The sequence below is a fragment of the Pecten maximus genome, chromosome 14 (genome assembly GCF_902652985.1).
Source record: "Pecten maximus chromosome 14, xPecMax1.1, whole genome shotgun sequence".
Lineage (NCBI taxonomy): Eukaryota > Metazoa > Mollusca > Bivalvia > Pectinida > Pectinidae > Pecten > Pecten maximus.
In genome coordinates, this window is record NC_047028.1 from 31,570,308 (window position 1) to 31,589,062 (window position 18,755).

Sequence of the window (18,755 nt, forward strand, 5' to 3'; positions counted from 1 at the left end):
CACTAATATAACGACCTCTTGTAACCCCACACTAAAATAACGACCTCTTGTAACCCCACATTAAAATAACGACCTCTTGTAACCCCACACTAACATAACGACCTCTTGTAACCCCACACTAATATAACGACCTCTTGTAACCCCACACTAATATAACGACCTCTTGTAACCCCACACTAATATAACGACCTCTTGTAACCCCACACTAATATAACGACCTCTTGTAACCCCACACTAATATAACGACCTCTTGTAACCCCACACTAAAATAACGACCTCTTGTAACCCCACACTAATATAACGACCTCTTGTAACCCCACACTAATATAACGACCTCTTGTAATCCCACACTAATATAACGACCTCTTGTAACCCCACACTAATATAACGACCTCTTGTAACCCCACACTAATATAACGACCTCTTGTAACCCCACACTAAAATAACGACCTCTTGTAACCCCACACTAAAATAACGACCTCTTGTAACCCCACACTAATATAACGACCTCTTGTAACCGCACATTAAAATAACGACCTCTTGTAACCGCACACTAATATAACGACCTCTTGTAACCGCACATTAAAATAACGACCTCTTCTAACCCCACACTAATATAACGACCTCTTGTAACCGCACATTAAAATAACGACCTCTTGTAACCCCACACTAATATAACGACCTCTTGTAACCGCACATTAATATAACGACCTCTTGTAACCCCACACTAATATAACGACGTCTTGTAACCCCACACTAAAATAACGATCTCTTGTAACCGCACATTAAAATAACGACCTCTTGTAACCCCACACTAAAATAACGACCTCTTGTAACCGCACACTAATATAACGACCTCTTGTAACCGCACATTAAAATAACGACCTCTTCTAACCCCACACTAATATAACGACCTCTTGTAACCGCACATTAAAATAACGACCTCTTGTAACCCCACACTAATATAACGACCTCTTGTAACCGCACATTAATATAACGACCTCTTGTAACCCCACACTAATATAACGACCTCTTGTGACCCCACACTAATATAACGACCTCTTGTAACCCCACACTAATATAACGACCTCTTGTAACCCCACACTAACATAACGACCTCTTGTAACCCCACACTAACATAACGATCTCTTGTAACCCCACACTAAAATAACGATCTCTTGTAACCCCACACTAATATAACGACCTCTTGTAACTCCACATTAAAATAACGACCTCTTGTAACCCCACACTAATATAACGACCTCTTGTAACTCCACATTAAAATAACGACCTCTTGTAACCCCACACTAAAATAACGACCTCTTGTAACCCCACACTAACATAACGACCTCTTGTAACCCCACATTAAAATAACGACCTCTTGTAACCCCACATTAAAATGACGACCTCTTGTAACCCCACACTAACATAACGACCTCTTGTAACCCCACACTAATATAACGACCTCTTGTAATCCCACACTAATATAACGACCTCTTGTAACCCCACACTAATATAACGACCTCTTGTAACCCCACACTAATATAACGACCTCTTGTAACCCCACACTAAAATAACGACCTCTTGTAACCCCACATTAAAATAACGACCTCTTGTAACCCCACACTAACATAACGACCTCTTGTAACCCCACACTAATATAACGACCTCTTGTAATCCCACACTAATATAACGACCTCTTGTAACCCCACACTAATATAACGACCTCTTGTAACCCCACACTAATATAACGACCTCTTGTAACCCCACACTAATATAACGACCTCTTGTAACCCCACACTAAAATAACGACCTCTTGTAACCCCACACTAATATAACGACCTCTTGTAACCCCACACTAATATAACGACCTCTTGTAACCCCACACTAATATAACGACCTCTTGTAACCCCACACTAATATAACGACCTCTTGTAACCCCACACTAATATAACGACCTCTTGTAACCCCACACTAAAATAACGACCTCTTGTAACCCCACACTAAAATAACGACCTCTTCTAACCCCACACTAATATAACGACCTCTTGTAACCGCACATTAAAATAACGACCTCTTGTAACCGCACACTAATATAACGACCTCTTGTAACCGCACATTAAAATAACGACCTCTTCTAACCCCACACTAATATAACGACCTCTTGTAACCGCACATTAAAATAACGACCTCTTGTAACCCCACACTAATATAACGACCTCTTGTAACCGCACATTAATATAACGACCTCTTGTAACCCCACACTAATATAACGACCTCTTGTAACCCCACACTAAAATAACGATCTCTTGTAACCGCACATTAAAATAACGACCTCTTGTAACCCCACACTAAAATAACGACCTCTTGTAACCGCACACTAATATAACGACCTCTTGTAACCGCACATTAAAATAACGACCTCTTCTAACCCCACACTAATATAACGACCTCTTGTAACCGCACATTAAAATAACGACCTCTTGTAACCCCACACTAATATAACGACCTCTTGTAACCGCACATTAATATAACGACCTCTTGTAACCCCACACTAATATAACGACCTCTTGTAACCCCACACTATAATAACGATCTCTTGTAACCGCACATTAAAATAACGACCTCTTGTAACCCCACACTAATATAACGACCTCTTGTAACCCCACACTAAAATAACGACCTCTTGTAACCCCACACTAAAATAACGACCTCTTGTAACACCACACTAACAAAACGATCTCTTGTAATCCCACACTAACAAAACGACCTCTTGTAACCCCACATTAGAATAACGACCTCTTGTAACCCCACACTAAAATAACGACCTCTTGTAACACCACACTAACAAAACGATCTCTTGTAATCCCACATTAAAATAACGACCTCTTGTCATCCCACAATAAAATAACGACCTCTTGTAATCCCACATTAAAATAACGACCTCTTGTAATCCCACATTAAAATAAGACCTCTTCTAAACCCACATTAGAATAACGACCTCTTGTAATCCCACACTAAAATAACGACCTCTTCTAACTCCACACTAAAATAACGCTCTATTATATCACTACATTAAAATTACAATCTCTTACATCATCTCGTCAAAATTACGATCTCTTCTACCGCCATATTAAAATTATGATCTTTTGTATCATTACACTGAAATGTACATATATATTTTTTTAAACGTATATTCATTGTTCATATTTCCCCTTCGTTTTCTTGATTTTTAGTCAAAAATGGTTTTGTTGTTATGTCAGTATTCTACGTTGTTTTTAAAGTTATATATTTCTACAAGTTACATTTATAAACCTTTGCAATATGGTGAAATTCTGAGATTGTCAACAGTTGAATATGACGTCACAACCATTGCTTAAGCAGGCATTACAATGTGTCATTGCAATGAAATACATCTCTGAACATGTCATATATTTAGTCAAACGACGGCAATAGTATCCTCTGTTTTGGCCACAAGTCAGAATCAACTAAAATTAAAAAAAAATTCTTCCAATGTCATTTAGAAGATTAAAAAAGAGGAAAATCGTTTTCCCCATTCATTTTTGTAACCCTACATTAAAATAACGATCTCTTGTAAAATCCACAATAATATTACGATATCCTGTTTCTGCTGTTTTGTGAAATGATGAATAATACGTATATATTATATCATTATTATATTGTCGTTATTACTTACTAGACCCTACTTATATTAATATATGTATATATATATATATATATACTACGACAGGAAATTCAAATATTTAACTTCGGATCACTTACACATAGTGCACATGATGCATTGCGCTAATTATTAGATATACAACATAGTAACACAAATGACGAAGGAAGAAAACTTTATGATCTACGGCACGCAATCGCCTTACCAGAAATACCAGCAGCTTATACCGCTGCGCCACATCGGCGTTCTTAAAAAGAACGTTTCAATGGCGCAGTGATAACACGCGGCACAATTAGCACAATGAAGCATATGTATTATGTGTTGAAGATCTGAAGATAAAGATTTGAATTTCCTGTCGTAGTTGTACTGTAATGAATATTTATAATATCGCATCCATGTATGTAATAAATTGGGATCCAGGTATTTATATCATCTAATAGACGACTTGTCACTATCATCATGTCAGGGTATCGGGCCGACCATCACTTCGCAATTGAAAGGTTCTTGTTACATATTCCATATTATTTTGTCTACCTTTAAACTTTCCCATGGGAGTCACCGTCGGGAAGGAAATTCAAACAAGGGAACCCAGGAAAAAATAAGACAGAGAAGGAAGAATATGAATATTGAATTTTATTGGAGAAGAGCTTTTTAAAAACCATCCAATATCTTTAATTGAAATGTTGACTAGATGAAAAATGTTTCCGTTTTCCACGGAAGGTTAAGGTTAGAAGCTTTAAAGAATGTTTGGAAAACATCCAAGAAGGGTATAACAGTGACTAATGTAAAATATGTATTTATATTGCAAAAGCATATAGTTTTAAAATTTATTTCCGCAAGTAAACGTTCTGTCAATAATCATATTAACATTCAAGTGGCCTTTCAACTGTTCCGGATAGCGAATTCGATCTGTGCATAAAGAACCCCCAATGTCCTCGTTTGTATCGACTATACCTTACTGTACCTCAACAGGCGAGAGATATTGGAATCAACAGTTCCCACTAAACTAGATCCACGTATTTGTTTATTTGTACACGTCCTATCCACAGCTTTGGTAATTAATCTCTCCGCCTTTGGTACTAACTAAATTTTCGATAACTTTGATACCTTGATAACAATGGAGTCATGAGTGATATACTTATAAAAGTTTCAATGTGTTACAATTTCAGGATCCATTAGATACAACGTCTTAGAATACGGAAACATCCAGGATGGCCGAGATATTTTCTGATGAGGTATGGCTTACATTTGTTTTGTGATAGAGAGTATTCAACATAGATTGAACATACGTGCGACTCATTTTGTCAGGACATTCAAGTTAAATATGCCAAATAATCATGGAATTTAAGTACATGTAGTTGTATCTAGTATATTGATATCTATAAGTACCATGTACATAATATTTCAATTTCTACTCAAGTTGGACTCGATGAAACTACCAAACTTAATCTGTTTCATTTGCTCATGAATTTGACCAGATTAACACTGATCAGTGCGTATGAATACATGGTTAAAATCCTTCCGCGGAACTATTTCACTTTTTCTACATTGTTGTTATAAACATGGATTAATTATTAAAATTATCAAATTTATAATGTATTCTTGTATTTTATGAAAGACCAGATATGCTAGATATTTTTTTTGACAAAATAATGCTGTTTTTAATCCTAAAATTGCGGACTATTTTACTCGACCGACAAGACATGCACAATCCGGAACTCCTCGGGCTTTTCCGCATTTAGACTTGCACAAGCTACAAGATATTAATATCTAGACCGACTTTTTTATTCGAAATAAAAACCAATTGAAATATAAGGATTGAATCTAGATTTGGTCGATTTCATGGGGTCATGAATTGAGTTGCTCTTGAGACAAATTCAACATGAACTGCTTCGCAGTTCATTAAATTTGTCTCAAGAGCAACTCAATTCATGACCCCATGAAATCGACCAAATCTAGATTCAATCCTTAAATGTATCTATATTGTATCACTACGTCTGTCCAAGTTACCATTTCATTCATCACCAATGAATATATTTCATGTAGCAATAGCTACTAGCAGTTAAATATGTTGCAACTTTATACCATTTATTTATTTATTTTTTATTTTTTTATTTTTGATATCGTAGGGCCTAGAATTGTATTATATAGAGCACGATAAAACATTAAAAAAACAATGATTATCTTATCTCAAGCATTTTTCATCTATCCCCTATCACAAGATATCATGTGCTAGACTCTACTCACTTAGGTAGAAATTTACCTTCACGGAACAATGTCTTATATCTCTTAACCGATATTTTACGTAAGATACCGATTATGATATTGCGCATTTAACAGTAAACATAGTGAATTGTCTAGATAAGGTAAGGTAATGATTAGCCAAACAAATATTTGGGGAGAGAAAATATATCTGAGTATGGTATACAGATAGATCTCAAAAGCACTCGACGGAAATGCTTCCTGGTGTGTTTCTTAAGTGTTAATTGAGGTGTAAGGATACGGATTGTAGATTGTCTCTAAACAATGTTTCCACTATCAAAGTAAAAAGTAAGTTTCCTGAAAATGTATAGCTTGTAAGAAAATGGAATCAAAATCTTAATGTGTGAACTAGTGAATTTTCTACTCCTTACAAATTTCTGTATCTTTAAAAAAGTAGATAGAGAGGAAATCGGAATAATATTGGAGGACAATAAAGTCATGTTGCTAAGTAGCATGATCATTGAAATTGTATTTAATCTGATAAATATTTTATTTCTAAAAATAAAATAAAAATGATAGCCTATTGAAAGGGTGCTGAAAATCCATCCTCGTAAGTTTAATACTTTGCAACACTTTTTTTTATTGTTGACAAAGAGTACGATTGATTTCTTTTTGCAGTTTTTCGGCTTTCTAGTACCAGACTATCCTTCAATACCTGCAGCTGACGGTAACAGCGTCATCAACAGTTTGGCCAGGGTGTCCGTGGGTGACCCCGACTATACACCAACGGTAACTACATCCTATCATTGTCAAGGCATACGTATAACAACTTTCTTGTGCGGAATAACTTTCTTAGTAAAGAAACATCGAACATTCAATATTTTCAATGTTAATTTTTGATCCAAATCGATTTCTGATTTTTAAAATCTTGCTCTTGGAAGGGGGTATGGAGGGGGTGGGTGTGGGAGGTGGGGGAGTTATATTGTTAAACGCCCATCTGTCATCTACCGATAATTAAAGTCAAGATAAAAAAGCAGAAAAAAAAATTCATGTAACTCAAACATTTGGGACGGTTGCAAACCTCATCTGTCCCATCGGCTTTCAAGCTTACACTCATCATATTTTTCCGTAAGTCTTTTCGTGACTGTCCAGTGATCTTAAATACTCATATATTAGGGTCAAAGGAATAATATTTCAAAATTTGTTTCCTTTAGGGGAGTGCGAGTAGGTTTCGGCCTACAAGTGAGCCGGTAGAACATGACATGACGGAGGTACATAACAGTGACGTCACTGATGGTTTTACGGTAAATCCCACTGATCAACAACATTACAAACATCAACATAGGATTTTCGTCATTAACCTCCAGACAATCTAGTATTACCCTATATCATCGCGAATTATTATCATTTTACTTGTGAAATATGTATATTAAGAAATGCTTCATCTCTGACAAAGAAAATCTTTTGTATGTGATTAATCATGCTCCGCCTATGTTGTGTATGTAATGTATCGTGTTCCGACTATTCTTTGTATGTAATGTATCGTAATGCTGGTTGTCATTTTTTATAATCAAATGTATATACTTTTATACCGTGGGTGCCATTGCTATATCTTGTTTTTGAGAAAAGTTGTATTATAATTGGTATCTTTCAATAGTTGAATATCTTCTTAAAGCGGCTTTGTATAATATCATTTTCATCTCACAAGGTAATTCTGCGATTGCCGTTTCTATACATTGATATAATTATAGGATCATGAGAGTAGTCCTCCCCGCAACTTGGAAGAAAATGATCCCGAAAAATATAACATCGACATTGGATTTTCAGTCAATAGGAACGATGATTGTGAATGCAAATCTACGGATACCATGGTAATGCTTGGTTTTTTTTTAAATTACATTTATTTGCAGTGGTGCTACGGCTTGTCATTTAACTATACCTATTTACAAACATATGTGAGCGGTATTACAAGGTTTATGACTTCTTTTCTAACTATACTTATTTACAAACATATGTGAGCGGTATGACAAGGTTTTATGACTTTTTTTCACTTCTGTAATACGTTTATGAAATCAAACTAATCTGCAACAAAACTGTAGTCTACGTCAAACTGCTTTCATGAAATGATGGTTTATTGTTTTGATTAATGAAAATATTGTTCATAAAAAAGCCTTTAGTTGATTTTCTTTTTGAACGGGGTGAGCTTACTTTGATATTTTCATGATTTGACCAAAACAAGTAAATCATTTGCAATGTCCTTTTTTAGAATGACGATATTCTGAAATCCAGTATCGAGTTTCAGCTCACAAGATCACACAAAGAAAATGGCGGGTTTTCTCTGACGTCATCACGGTCATCCGGTCATATCATCGACATAAACGACACTGATAACAGTCACGTGCGGCATATGAGACTACAGTAAGTATTTCACCCTGTACTGTTGGAGTGGTCAACACATGGACGGGTTTTGCAAAATACAGACCTGAATCTTATATCCAATACTAGAGATCCAAACATTTATTGAATTTTTGGGCTCTATCACCTTTTTGATTTTTTGCAGTCCACCAACCCACCAACACTTTTTTCCCGGTCGCCTCCTATGTTTTGAGATTTAAAAAATAAATTTCTTGTACTATATAGGACAATTTTTACTAACAACTTTTGTAGGACTGGTGACACGATTATTGGCATTAAAAACGTAGACGTCCGACCGTACGAACATCACGTTTTGGTGTCCATTTTGCAACACATCTACGGGGAAGACAGTGGCGTTTTCAAAATGGTAACGTATATTATATACTTTTGAGTAAATATTTGATCTAGAGTTATATTTCGACATCCATGTAAACTGCTATTAACGTAACCATACAATAATACGTTTGTTGATTTAATAAACCATTTAGAACCGTCGATGTATTACCTTCATGTTCTGTAAGAGACCTCACACATTGGTATAATGAAACACGATCACAACAGCCAAAATTCGGAAAGAACTAACAAAAATGAAATACATATTTTCTCAAAGTAATTATTGTGAAATTAACTTTATTGTTGTAACAGGTGATTGGTCGAAATTTTAAGACTGACGACACCGGGAAGACGGAAGTTCGATACATAGAGATCAATGTAATGTTTGAGTTTCCCACACGGGGTAAGTACTTAATATGTAATACATTGTTGTAAGGAATATCATATTATATGTAATACAGTGTTGTAAGGAATATCACATTATATGTAATACATTGTTGTAAGGAATATCATATTATATATAATACAGTGTTGTGAGGAATATCACATTATATGTAATACATTGTTGTAAGGAATATCATATTATCTATAATACAGTGTTGTGAGGAATATAACATAATATATCATACAGTGTTGTGAGGAACATCACATTATATGTAATACAGTGTTTTAAGGAATATCACATTATATGTAATACAGTGTTGTGAGGAATATCACATTATATGTAATACAGTGTTTTGAGGAATATCACATTATATGTAATACAGTGATGTGAGGAATATCACATTATATGTAATACAGTGTTGTGAGGAATATCATATTATATGTAATACAGTGTTGTAAGGAATATCACATTATATACAATAAAGTGTTGTGAGGAATATCACATTATATGTAATACGGTGTTGTGAGGAATATCACATTATATGTAATACGGTGTTGTGAGGAATATCACATTATATGTAATACAGTGTTGTGAAGAATATCACATTATATGTAATACAGTGTTTTGAGGAATATCACATTATATGTAATACAGTGTTGTGAGGAATATCACATTATATGTAATACATTGTTGTAAGGAATATCATATTATATGTAATACAGTGTTGTAAGGAATATCACATTATATGTAATACAGTGTTGTGAGGAATATCACATTATAGGTAATCTAGTGATGTGAGGAATATCACATTATATGTAATACAGTGTTGTGAGGAATATCACATTATATGTAATACAGTGTTGTAAGGAATATCACATTATATGTAATACAGTGTTGTGAGGAATATCACATTATATGTAATACAGTGTTGTGAGGAATATCACATTATATGTAATACAGTGTTGTGAGGAATATCACAGTATATGTAATACAGTGTTGTAAGGAATATCATATTATATGTAATACAGTGTTGTGAGGAATATCACATTATATGTAATACAGTGTTGTAAGGAATATCACATTATATGTAATACAGTGTTGTAAGGAATATCACATTATATGTAATACAGTGTTGTGAGGAATATCACATTATATGTAATACAGTGTTGTGAGGAATATCACATTATATGTATTACAGTGTTGTGAGGAATATCACATTATATGTAATACGGTGTTGTGAGGAATATCACATTATATGTAATACAGTGTTGTGAGGAATATCACATTATATGTAATACAGTGTTTTGAGGAATATCACATTATATGTAATACAGTGTTGTGAGGAATATCACATTATATATAATACAGTGTTGTGAGGAATATCACATTATATGTAATGCAGTGATGTGAGGAATATCACATTATATGTAATACAGTATTGTGATGAATATCATATTTTAAGACATTATTACCAGTTTGATATCGGAAATTATTCATTCTATTAAAGTGATATTTTTCACTTTTGAAAAATATACATATTTCTTATATTTTTAATTCATAAGTGAAAAATAAAACTTTTTTTCAGATTTTACCAATCAGAACACTGTTTCCAAACGGCAGTTTTGACAATTTTGCGTCACGTAATGTGATGTCACAATGCAAGATAAGCTACATAACGTCACGATTTGGCGTTCATTTTGTGAGTCGTTTACTCTTGAAATAAATTTTGTATTACTGAAGACACTGTTAGATATCCTATGTATGTAATCTAACGGGTTGAGAAATATCACAGTATTTGTGTTCTAGTGCTATGAGGAAAATGTTTAAATACAACGCATATGCAGTATTTCACGTATAATAAGTTAGGATGTAAGAAATTCCGATGATTTTGTAAACTAGCAGCTTTTTATGAACTTAGTTGATATATGAAGAAATATATCAATTTTAATCCGATGTTGTTATAACAGAAGTGCTACAAACTTTGAGACATGAAGCGATTCTTATCTCTTCAGTCATCCCCCAAAAACAAATATGGAGAAGATTTTCTGATACTGACCTACCCATAACCTAGCTATAGCTATTAGTCCGATGTAGTATACATTTCACATATGAAAAAAATAATAATGATAAATAGAATGAAAATATCATCGGATATCAGACCACGAATTCCATTTATTCTATGTTCTATTTTTAGGCGAAACCATTCTGCGCATGTCCGTGGATATCGTAACATGCACATCTCTGTCCTTCACGAAAATAGTTTGTGTGGAATTCCAGGATTTTAAAACGTGTTGGATCCGGAACAATGGCCGGTACTTGAGTGTTCAGAACGATCAGCTCACAACAAATGAACTCTTCACCAGTAGAACAGATACCAAATGTACGTAATCATATTTCGGTAACTTATTATTATGTTAAATGTTTAATATTCATTTTATCGATTCTGATTTAGAAACAAGCGTTCATTTAATGTCGTAAAACTTTGTCCCTATTGTAATTACTACTCAGTGTTCAATTTATTTAAGTATTGTTTAACGTCCTGTCAACAGCTATGGTAATTGAGGGACTGCCCCCCGGGGGATCGATCCTCTGTGTCTTACATGTGTGTACCATTATAATGACACCGGGCGAACTAGTCATTTTATACCGTCCAATTTTTTTTGACGTTATTGATCGGTGAAGTTAGAAACTTTCTTATGTGTCGCAGGCTCGTTAGAACATTTCTTAGGTGTCACAGGCTTGTTTGAAACGTTTGTATTTGTCACAGTCTCGTTAGAAACTTTTTGAGTTGTCAGACTCATTTGAAACTGTCCATGCTGTCATCGACTGGTTATTAACTTTTTGAGTTGTCATAGACTCATTAGAAACTTTCCTATGTGTTACGAGTGGCGAGGCCCCAAAAGGGGAGCTTTGCTATTATATTGATTTCTCAGAAGACCGATTAGAGACATGGCCCTCTTTCTGTGTTTGTTTTGGCTCGGTCAAATAATTGTTTAATTGTTACATTTTGTCGTTATGTTGTTATTGTGTAAGACAAAGGGAATCACGTGTGTTATTCTACATTAGTCCAGTTTCAATGGCTTACGTTCCACGGATTGGAGGCTCGAACCCGCAATAATCGCGTGTTTCCGGCCATTCTCTTCTGTGCCTTCCAACCATCTGTCAACAACGCATTCATCACCGTCCTGAGTGGAAACCGAGTCGGTTTAGGAGTAAGCAACATTTTAAATACATAATAACACATTTATTACTACTTACATAGCTGCATGTATAAGTTCTGGGTTTTATCAAACCTGCTAGTATAGTAATCCTTTTTATAGGACAATAAAAATTCACTGCTAACATCAATGTTTTAAAGTGGGTAGCGTAGTAAAACATTCAACCATTGTGACGATTGTTGTCGTGAACTTTGTCTCTGGGTATACGTGTATGTACATACTACACGGTTAATACAACTAAACCTGTATATACCGTACATACTACACGGCCAATACAACTAAACCTGTATATACCGTACATACTACACGGTCAATAAACTAAACCTGTATATACCGTACATACTACACGGCCAATACAACTAAACCTGTATATACCGTACATACTACACGGCCAATACAACTAAACCTGTATATACCGTACATACTATACGGTCAATACAACTAAACCTGTATATACCGTACATACTACACGGTCAATACAACTAAACCTGTATATACCGTACATACTACACGGTCAATACAACTAAACCTGTATATACCGTACATACTACACGGCCAATACAACTAAACCTGTATATATCGTACATACTACACGGCCAGTATAACTAAACCTGTATATACCGTACATACTACACGGTCAATACAACTAAACCTGTATATACCGTACATACTACACGGTTAATATAACTAAACCTGTATATACCGTACATACTACACGGCCAATACAACTAAACCTGTATATACCGTACATACTACACGGCCAATACAACTAAACCTGTATATACCATACATACTACACGGCCAATACAACTAAACATGTATATACCGTACATACTACACGGTTAATACAACTAAACCTGTATATATCGTACATACTACACGGTTAATACAACTAAACCTGTATATATCGTACATACTACACGGCCAATACAACTAAACCTGTATATACCATACATACTACACGGCCAATACAACTAAACATGTATATACCGCACATACTACACGGCCAATACAACTAAACCTGTATATACCGCACATACTACACGGTCAATACAACTAAACCTGTATATACCGTACATACTACACGGTTAATACAACTAAACCTGTATATACCGTACATACTACACGGTCAATACAACTAAACATGTATATATCGTACATACTACACGGTTAATACAACTAAACCTGTATATACCGTACATACTACACGGCCAATACAACTAAACCTGTATATACCGTACATACTACACGGCCAATACAACTAAACTTGTATATACCGTAAATACTACACGGCCAATACAACTAAACCTGTATATACCGTACATACTTCACGGTCAATAGAACTAAACCTGTATATACCGTACATACTACACGGCCAATACAACTAAACCTGTATATACCGTACATACTACACGTTCAATACAACTAAACCTGTATATACCTTACATACTACACGGCCAATACAGCTAAATCTGTATATACCGTACATACTACACGGTTAATACAACTAAACCTGTATATACCGTACATACTACACGGTCAACACAACTGAACCTGTATATATCGTACATACTACACGGCCAATACAACTAAACCTGTATATACCATACATACTACACGGCCAATACAACTAAACATGTATATACCGCACATACTACACGGTCAATACAACTAAACCTGTATATACCGTACATACTACACGGCCAATACAACTAAACCTGTATATACCATACATACTACACGGCCAATACAACTAAACATGTATATACCGCACATACTACACGGCCAATACAACTAAACCTGTATATACCGCACATACTACACGGTCAATACAACTAAACCTGTATATACCGCACATACTACACGGTCAATACAACTAAACCTGTATATACCGTACATACTACACGGTAAATACAACTAAACATGTATATATCGTACATACTACACGGTCAATACAACTAAACCTGTATATACCGTACATACTACACGGTTAATACAACTAAACCTGTATATACCGTACATACTACACGGTTAATACAACTAAACCTGTATATACCGTACATACTACACGGCCAATACAGCTAAACCTGTATATACCGTACATACTACACGGCCAATACCTTGGTTACTATAACATTTATTTTACTGCTTTACCTTGGTAACTGTTATATTTATTTTACTGCTCTGCCTTTGTAAATGTAATGTTTATTTGATTGCTTTACCTTGATAACTGTTACATTTATTTGATTACTTTACCTTGGTTACTGTAACATTAACTTGATTACTTTACCTTGGTAACTGTTACATTTATTTGATTACTTTACCGTGGTAACTGTAACATTTATTTCACTGCTTTATCTTTGTAATTGTGACATTGATTTTCTCATCGCAAGATTCTTCAAGGGTATAGTATAGCTACTGGCATCCTGTAAAGATTAATGACAGAATATGTACGCCTTCCGTACGACAGGTGACATTTCTTTTCAAAATATACATTTAAATTCTTAAAAATGGGTTATTTGAAAATAAACAGCTGTCATAAAATTTCAAATCGCAGGTCTAGATTTCATATTTCCCTTGCCAAATAAGTACCTATATTTCTGTTAAAATTTGCAATATCTATTTAATTCTTTTGGGCAATGTTTCTTGCCATTGATATGAAAAAGAATGCATTATTTAATGTCAGGTGTAATTTTGATTTCATTCTTTATTATAAATTGACAGGGAAGCACCTCTCTCCGCCGCAGTATGACAGCTGTAAGGAAACCAGACTGTCGTTTCTTCAAGGTCAGATTAATATCTGAAGAAAGCTATCTCTTAGAGTCTCTGGTGTACGAAAGTAAGTTGACTTTAAAAACAACAGCAAAAATACCCAAGTTCAAACCGTAACTATGTTTTGTTTATTTTAGGGGGTTAATATCCTTGCAACAGCCAGGGTCATATGGGGACGGGTGTCAGGGAGACAACAACAGCCAGGGTCATATGGGGACGGGTGTCAAGGAGACAACAGCAACCAGGGTCATATGGGGACGGGTGTCAAAGAGACAATAACAGCCAGGGTCATATGGGGACGGGTGTCAGGGAGACAACAACAGCCAGTGTCATATGGGGACGGGTGTCAAAGAGACAACAACAGTCAGGGTCATATGGGGACGGGTGTCAAAGAGACAATAACAGCCAGGGTCATATGGGGACGGGTGTCAGGGAGACAACAACAGCCAGTGTCATATGGGGACGGGTGTCAGGGAGACAACAACAGCCAGGGTCATATGGGGGCGGGTGTCAAAGAGACAATAACAGCCAGGGTCATATGGGGACGGGTGTCAGGGAGACAACAACAGCCAGGGTCATATGGGGACGGGTGTCAGGGAGACAACAACAGCCAGGGTCATATGGGGGCGGGTGTCAAAGAGACAACAACAGTCAGGGTCATATGGGGACGGGTGACAAGGAGACAACAACAGCCAGGGTCATATGGGGACGGGTGTCAAGGAGACAACAACAGCCAGGGTCATATGGGGACGGGTGACAAGGAGACAACAACAGCCAGGGTCATATGGGGACGGTTGTTCTCGATGAAGTTGAAAATGAACTAAAGGGATGTGATTTGTATTATTCGTCTTCTCAAAAAAGATTATATTTCAATGCGAGCTAAACTTATAAATTCACTACTTGCTTAAGAAATCTCAGATGTATTTGAAAAATACTCGTTTTATCTTTAAAAACGATACAAGAATAACACCTTAATACCACAATTTAAACAAAATCTAAACCTAACAATCGCTCTGAAGTATGTACGACACTAAAACAATTAATACATCTATTAAAGGATTTTATTATCTTCTAGTCAAAATATTTTCTGATTTAAAGCTTTGATATACAAATGAATGTAAATTATCGATATATAGACGGTTGAAGTCTAGGGATATACACACCTTCGTTAAGACACAAACTCTAACAAAATATGTATGTAACCCTAGTAAATACAAGCCGCAATATACCGTTCGGCTAGAGAGATCTTCTAGTAAGCCTGAGGTCCCGGGTTCGATCCCTAGTGGTGGCAGTGAATTAAATTTGATTTATCATGTGTAAGAATAAACTTGTTGATAAGTTATTAGACTTTAGGTATATGTGTATCTATGTCAGTTGAAAAAGATGTATATCTTGAACGTGTGGAGTACAACATGTAGGCATTACTGTTGTAAGAAACCATATATGTGGAGGTTCTAGAAAAACTTTGTCTAGGGAGGTGTATCATGAAGATTTGTGTGTGTAATAGAAAATACTGTCTTAGAGGTACAATACTTCTTGTAGAGTGTATCATGAAAGATCTTGTTGAGAGGTATCTATGTACTTGTTGTAGTGTGATCTATGGATACTTTGTTGTAGATGTCTTCTAAAAGATTAATTTTGTTGGAGTATCTATGAATCATTTGTTATGTAGTATGTGTTTAATATGATACTTTTTTGTCAGATGTATCTATATAAACTGTTGTAAATGATATCTATATAGACACTTGTTGTAGAATTAATACTATGATACTTTGGTTGTAGTGTGTACTTAGAATACTTTTTGAGATGTTATCAGATACTTTGTTAGATGTAATTATGATAAATAACTTGTTGAGTGTGTATCTATGTAAGACACTCTTGTTGTAACGTGTATCATGATACTATTGTGTAGATGAATCTATGATAAGCCTTTGTGTAATGTGATCTATGATACTTTTTGTAGATGTATATGCTATTAAGATCTTTTTTATGATGATGTATTATGATAAGATACTTCGTTGTAGATGTGTATCTATGATAGATACTTTGTTGTAATGTGTATCTATGATACTTTGTTGTAGATGTTATCTATGATACTTTGTTGTAGGTGTATATCTATGATAAGATACTTTGTTGTAGGTGTGTATCTATGATAAGATACTTTGTTGTAGATGTGTATCTATGATACTTTGTTGTAGATGTGTATCTATGATAAGATACTTTGTTGTAGATGTGTATCTATGATACTTTGTTGTAGATGTGTATCTATGATAAGATACTTTGTTGTAGATGTATATCTATGATAAGATACTTTGTTGTAGATGTGTATCTATGATACTTTGTTGTAGATGTGTATCTATGATACTTTGTTGTAGATGTGTATCTATGATACTTTGTTGTAGATGTGTATCTATGATACTTTGTTGTAGATGTGTATCTATGATACTTTGTTGTAGATGTGTATCTATGATACTTTGTTGTAGATGTATATCTATGATACTTGTGTAGATGTGTATCTAGTCTTGTTGTAGATGTGTATCTATGATAAGATACTTTGTTGTAGATGTATATCTATGATAACTTGTTGTAGATGTATTAGATACTTTGTTGTAGATGTGTATCTATGATACTTTGTTGTAGATGTGTATCTATGATACTTTGTTGTAGATGTGTATCTATGATACTTTGTTGTAGATGTGTATCTATGATACTTTGTTGTAGATGTGTATCTATGATAAGATACTTTGTTGTAGATGTGTATCTATGATAAGATACTTTGTTGTAGATGTGTATCTATGATACTTTGTTGTAGATGTGTATCTATGATACTTTGTTGTAGATGTTGTATCTATGATATACTTTGTTGTAGATGGTATCTATGATAAGATACTTTGTTGTAGATGTGTTCTGATACTTGTTGTGATTAATCTATGATACTTTGTTGTAGATGTGTATCTATGATACTTTGTTGTAGATGTATATCTATGATAAGATACTTTGTTGTAGATGTGTATCTATGATACTTTGTTGTAGATGTGTATCTATGATAAGATACTTTGTTGTAGATGTGTATCTATGATACTTTGTTGTAGATGTATATCTATGATAAGACACTTTGTTGTAGATGTGTATCTATGATAAGATACTTTGTTGTAGATGTGTATCTATGATACTTTGTTGTAGATGTGTATCTATGATACTTTGTTGTAGATGTGTATCTATAATACTTTGTTGTAGATGTGTATCTATAATACTTTGTTGTAGATGTGTATCTATGATACTTTGTTGTAGATGTGTATCTATGATACTTTGTTGTAGATGTATATCTATGATAAGATACTTTGTTGTAGATGTGTATCTATGATAAGATACTTTGTTGTAGATGTATATCTATGATAAGATACTTTGTTGTAGATGTGTATCTATGATACTTTGTTGTAGATGTGTATCTAAGATACTTTGTTGTAGATGTGTATCTATGATACTTTGTTGTAGATGTGTATCTATGATACTTTGTTGTAGATCTGTATCTATGATAAGATACTTTGTTGTAGATGTGTATCTATGATACTTTGTTGTAGATGTGTATCTATGATACTTTGTTGTAGATGTGTATCTAAGATACTTTGTTGTAGATGTGTATCTATGATACTTTGTTGTAGATATGTATCTATGATAAGATACTTTGTTGTAGATGTGTATCTATGATAAGATACTTTGTTGTAGGTGTGTATCTATGATACTTTGT

At 34.6% G+C, this 18,755-nt stretch overlaps 1 protein-coding gene across 2 annotated transcripts in view; it reads left to right on the plus strand.

Annotated features, from left to right (window-relative positions):
* Positions 1–18,755, plus strand: part of LOC117342269 — a 45,736-nt gene that overhangs the window by 13,544 nt on the left and 13,437 nt on the right. For both annotated transcript variants that reach the window (XM_033904358.1, XM_033904359.1), the window contains exons 2-11: positions 4,852–4,917; positions 6,563–6,673; positions 7,099–7,188; positions 7,636–7,755; positions 8,151–8,302; positions 8,552–8,666; positions 8,945–9,035; positions 11,212–11,397; positions 12,084–12,229; positions 14,960–15,074. In XM_033904358.1, the coding sequence (XP_033760249.1) occupies positions 4,894–4,917; positions 6,563–6,673; positions 7,099–7,188; positions 7,636–7,755; positions 8,151–8,302; positions 8,552–8,666; positions 8,945–9,035; positions 11,212–11,397; positions 12,084–12,229; positions 14,960–15,074 (1,150 nt within the window). In that variant the 5' untranslated portion in view covers positions 4,852–4,893. The remainder of the gene's footprint in view (positions 1–4,851; positions 4,918–6,562; positions 6,674–7,098; positions 7,189–7,635; positions 7,756–8,150; positions 8,303–8,551; positions 8,667–8,944; positions 9,036–11,211; positions 11,398–12,083; positions 12,230–14,959; positions 15,075–18,755) is intronic.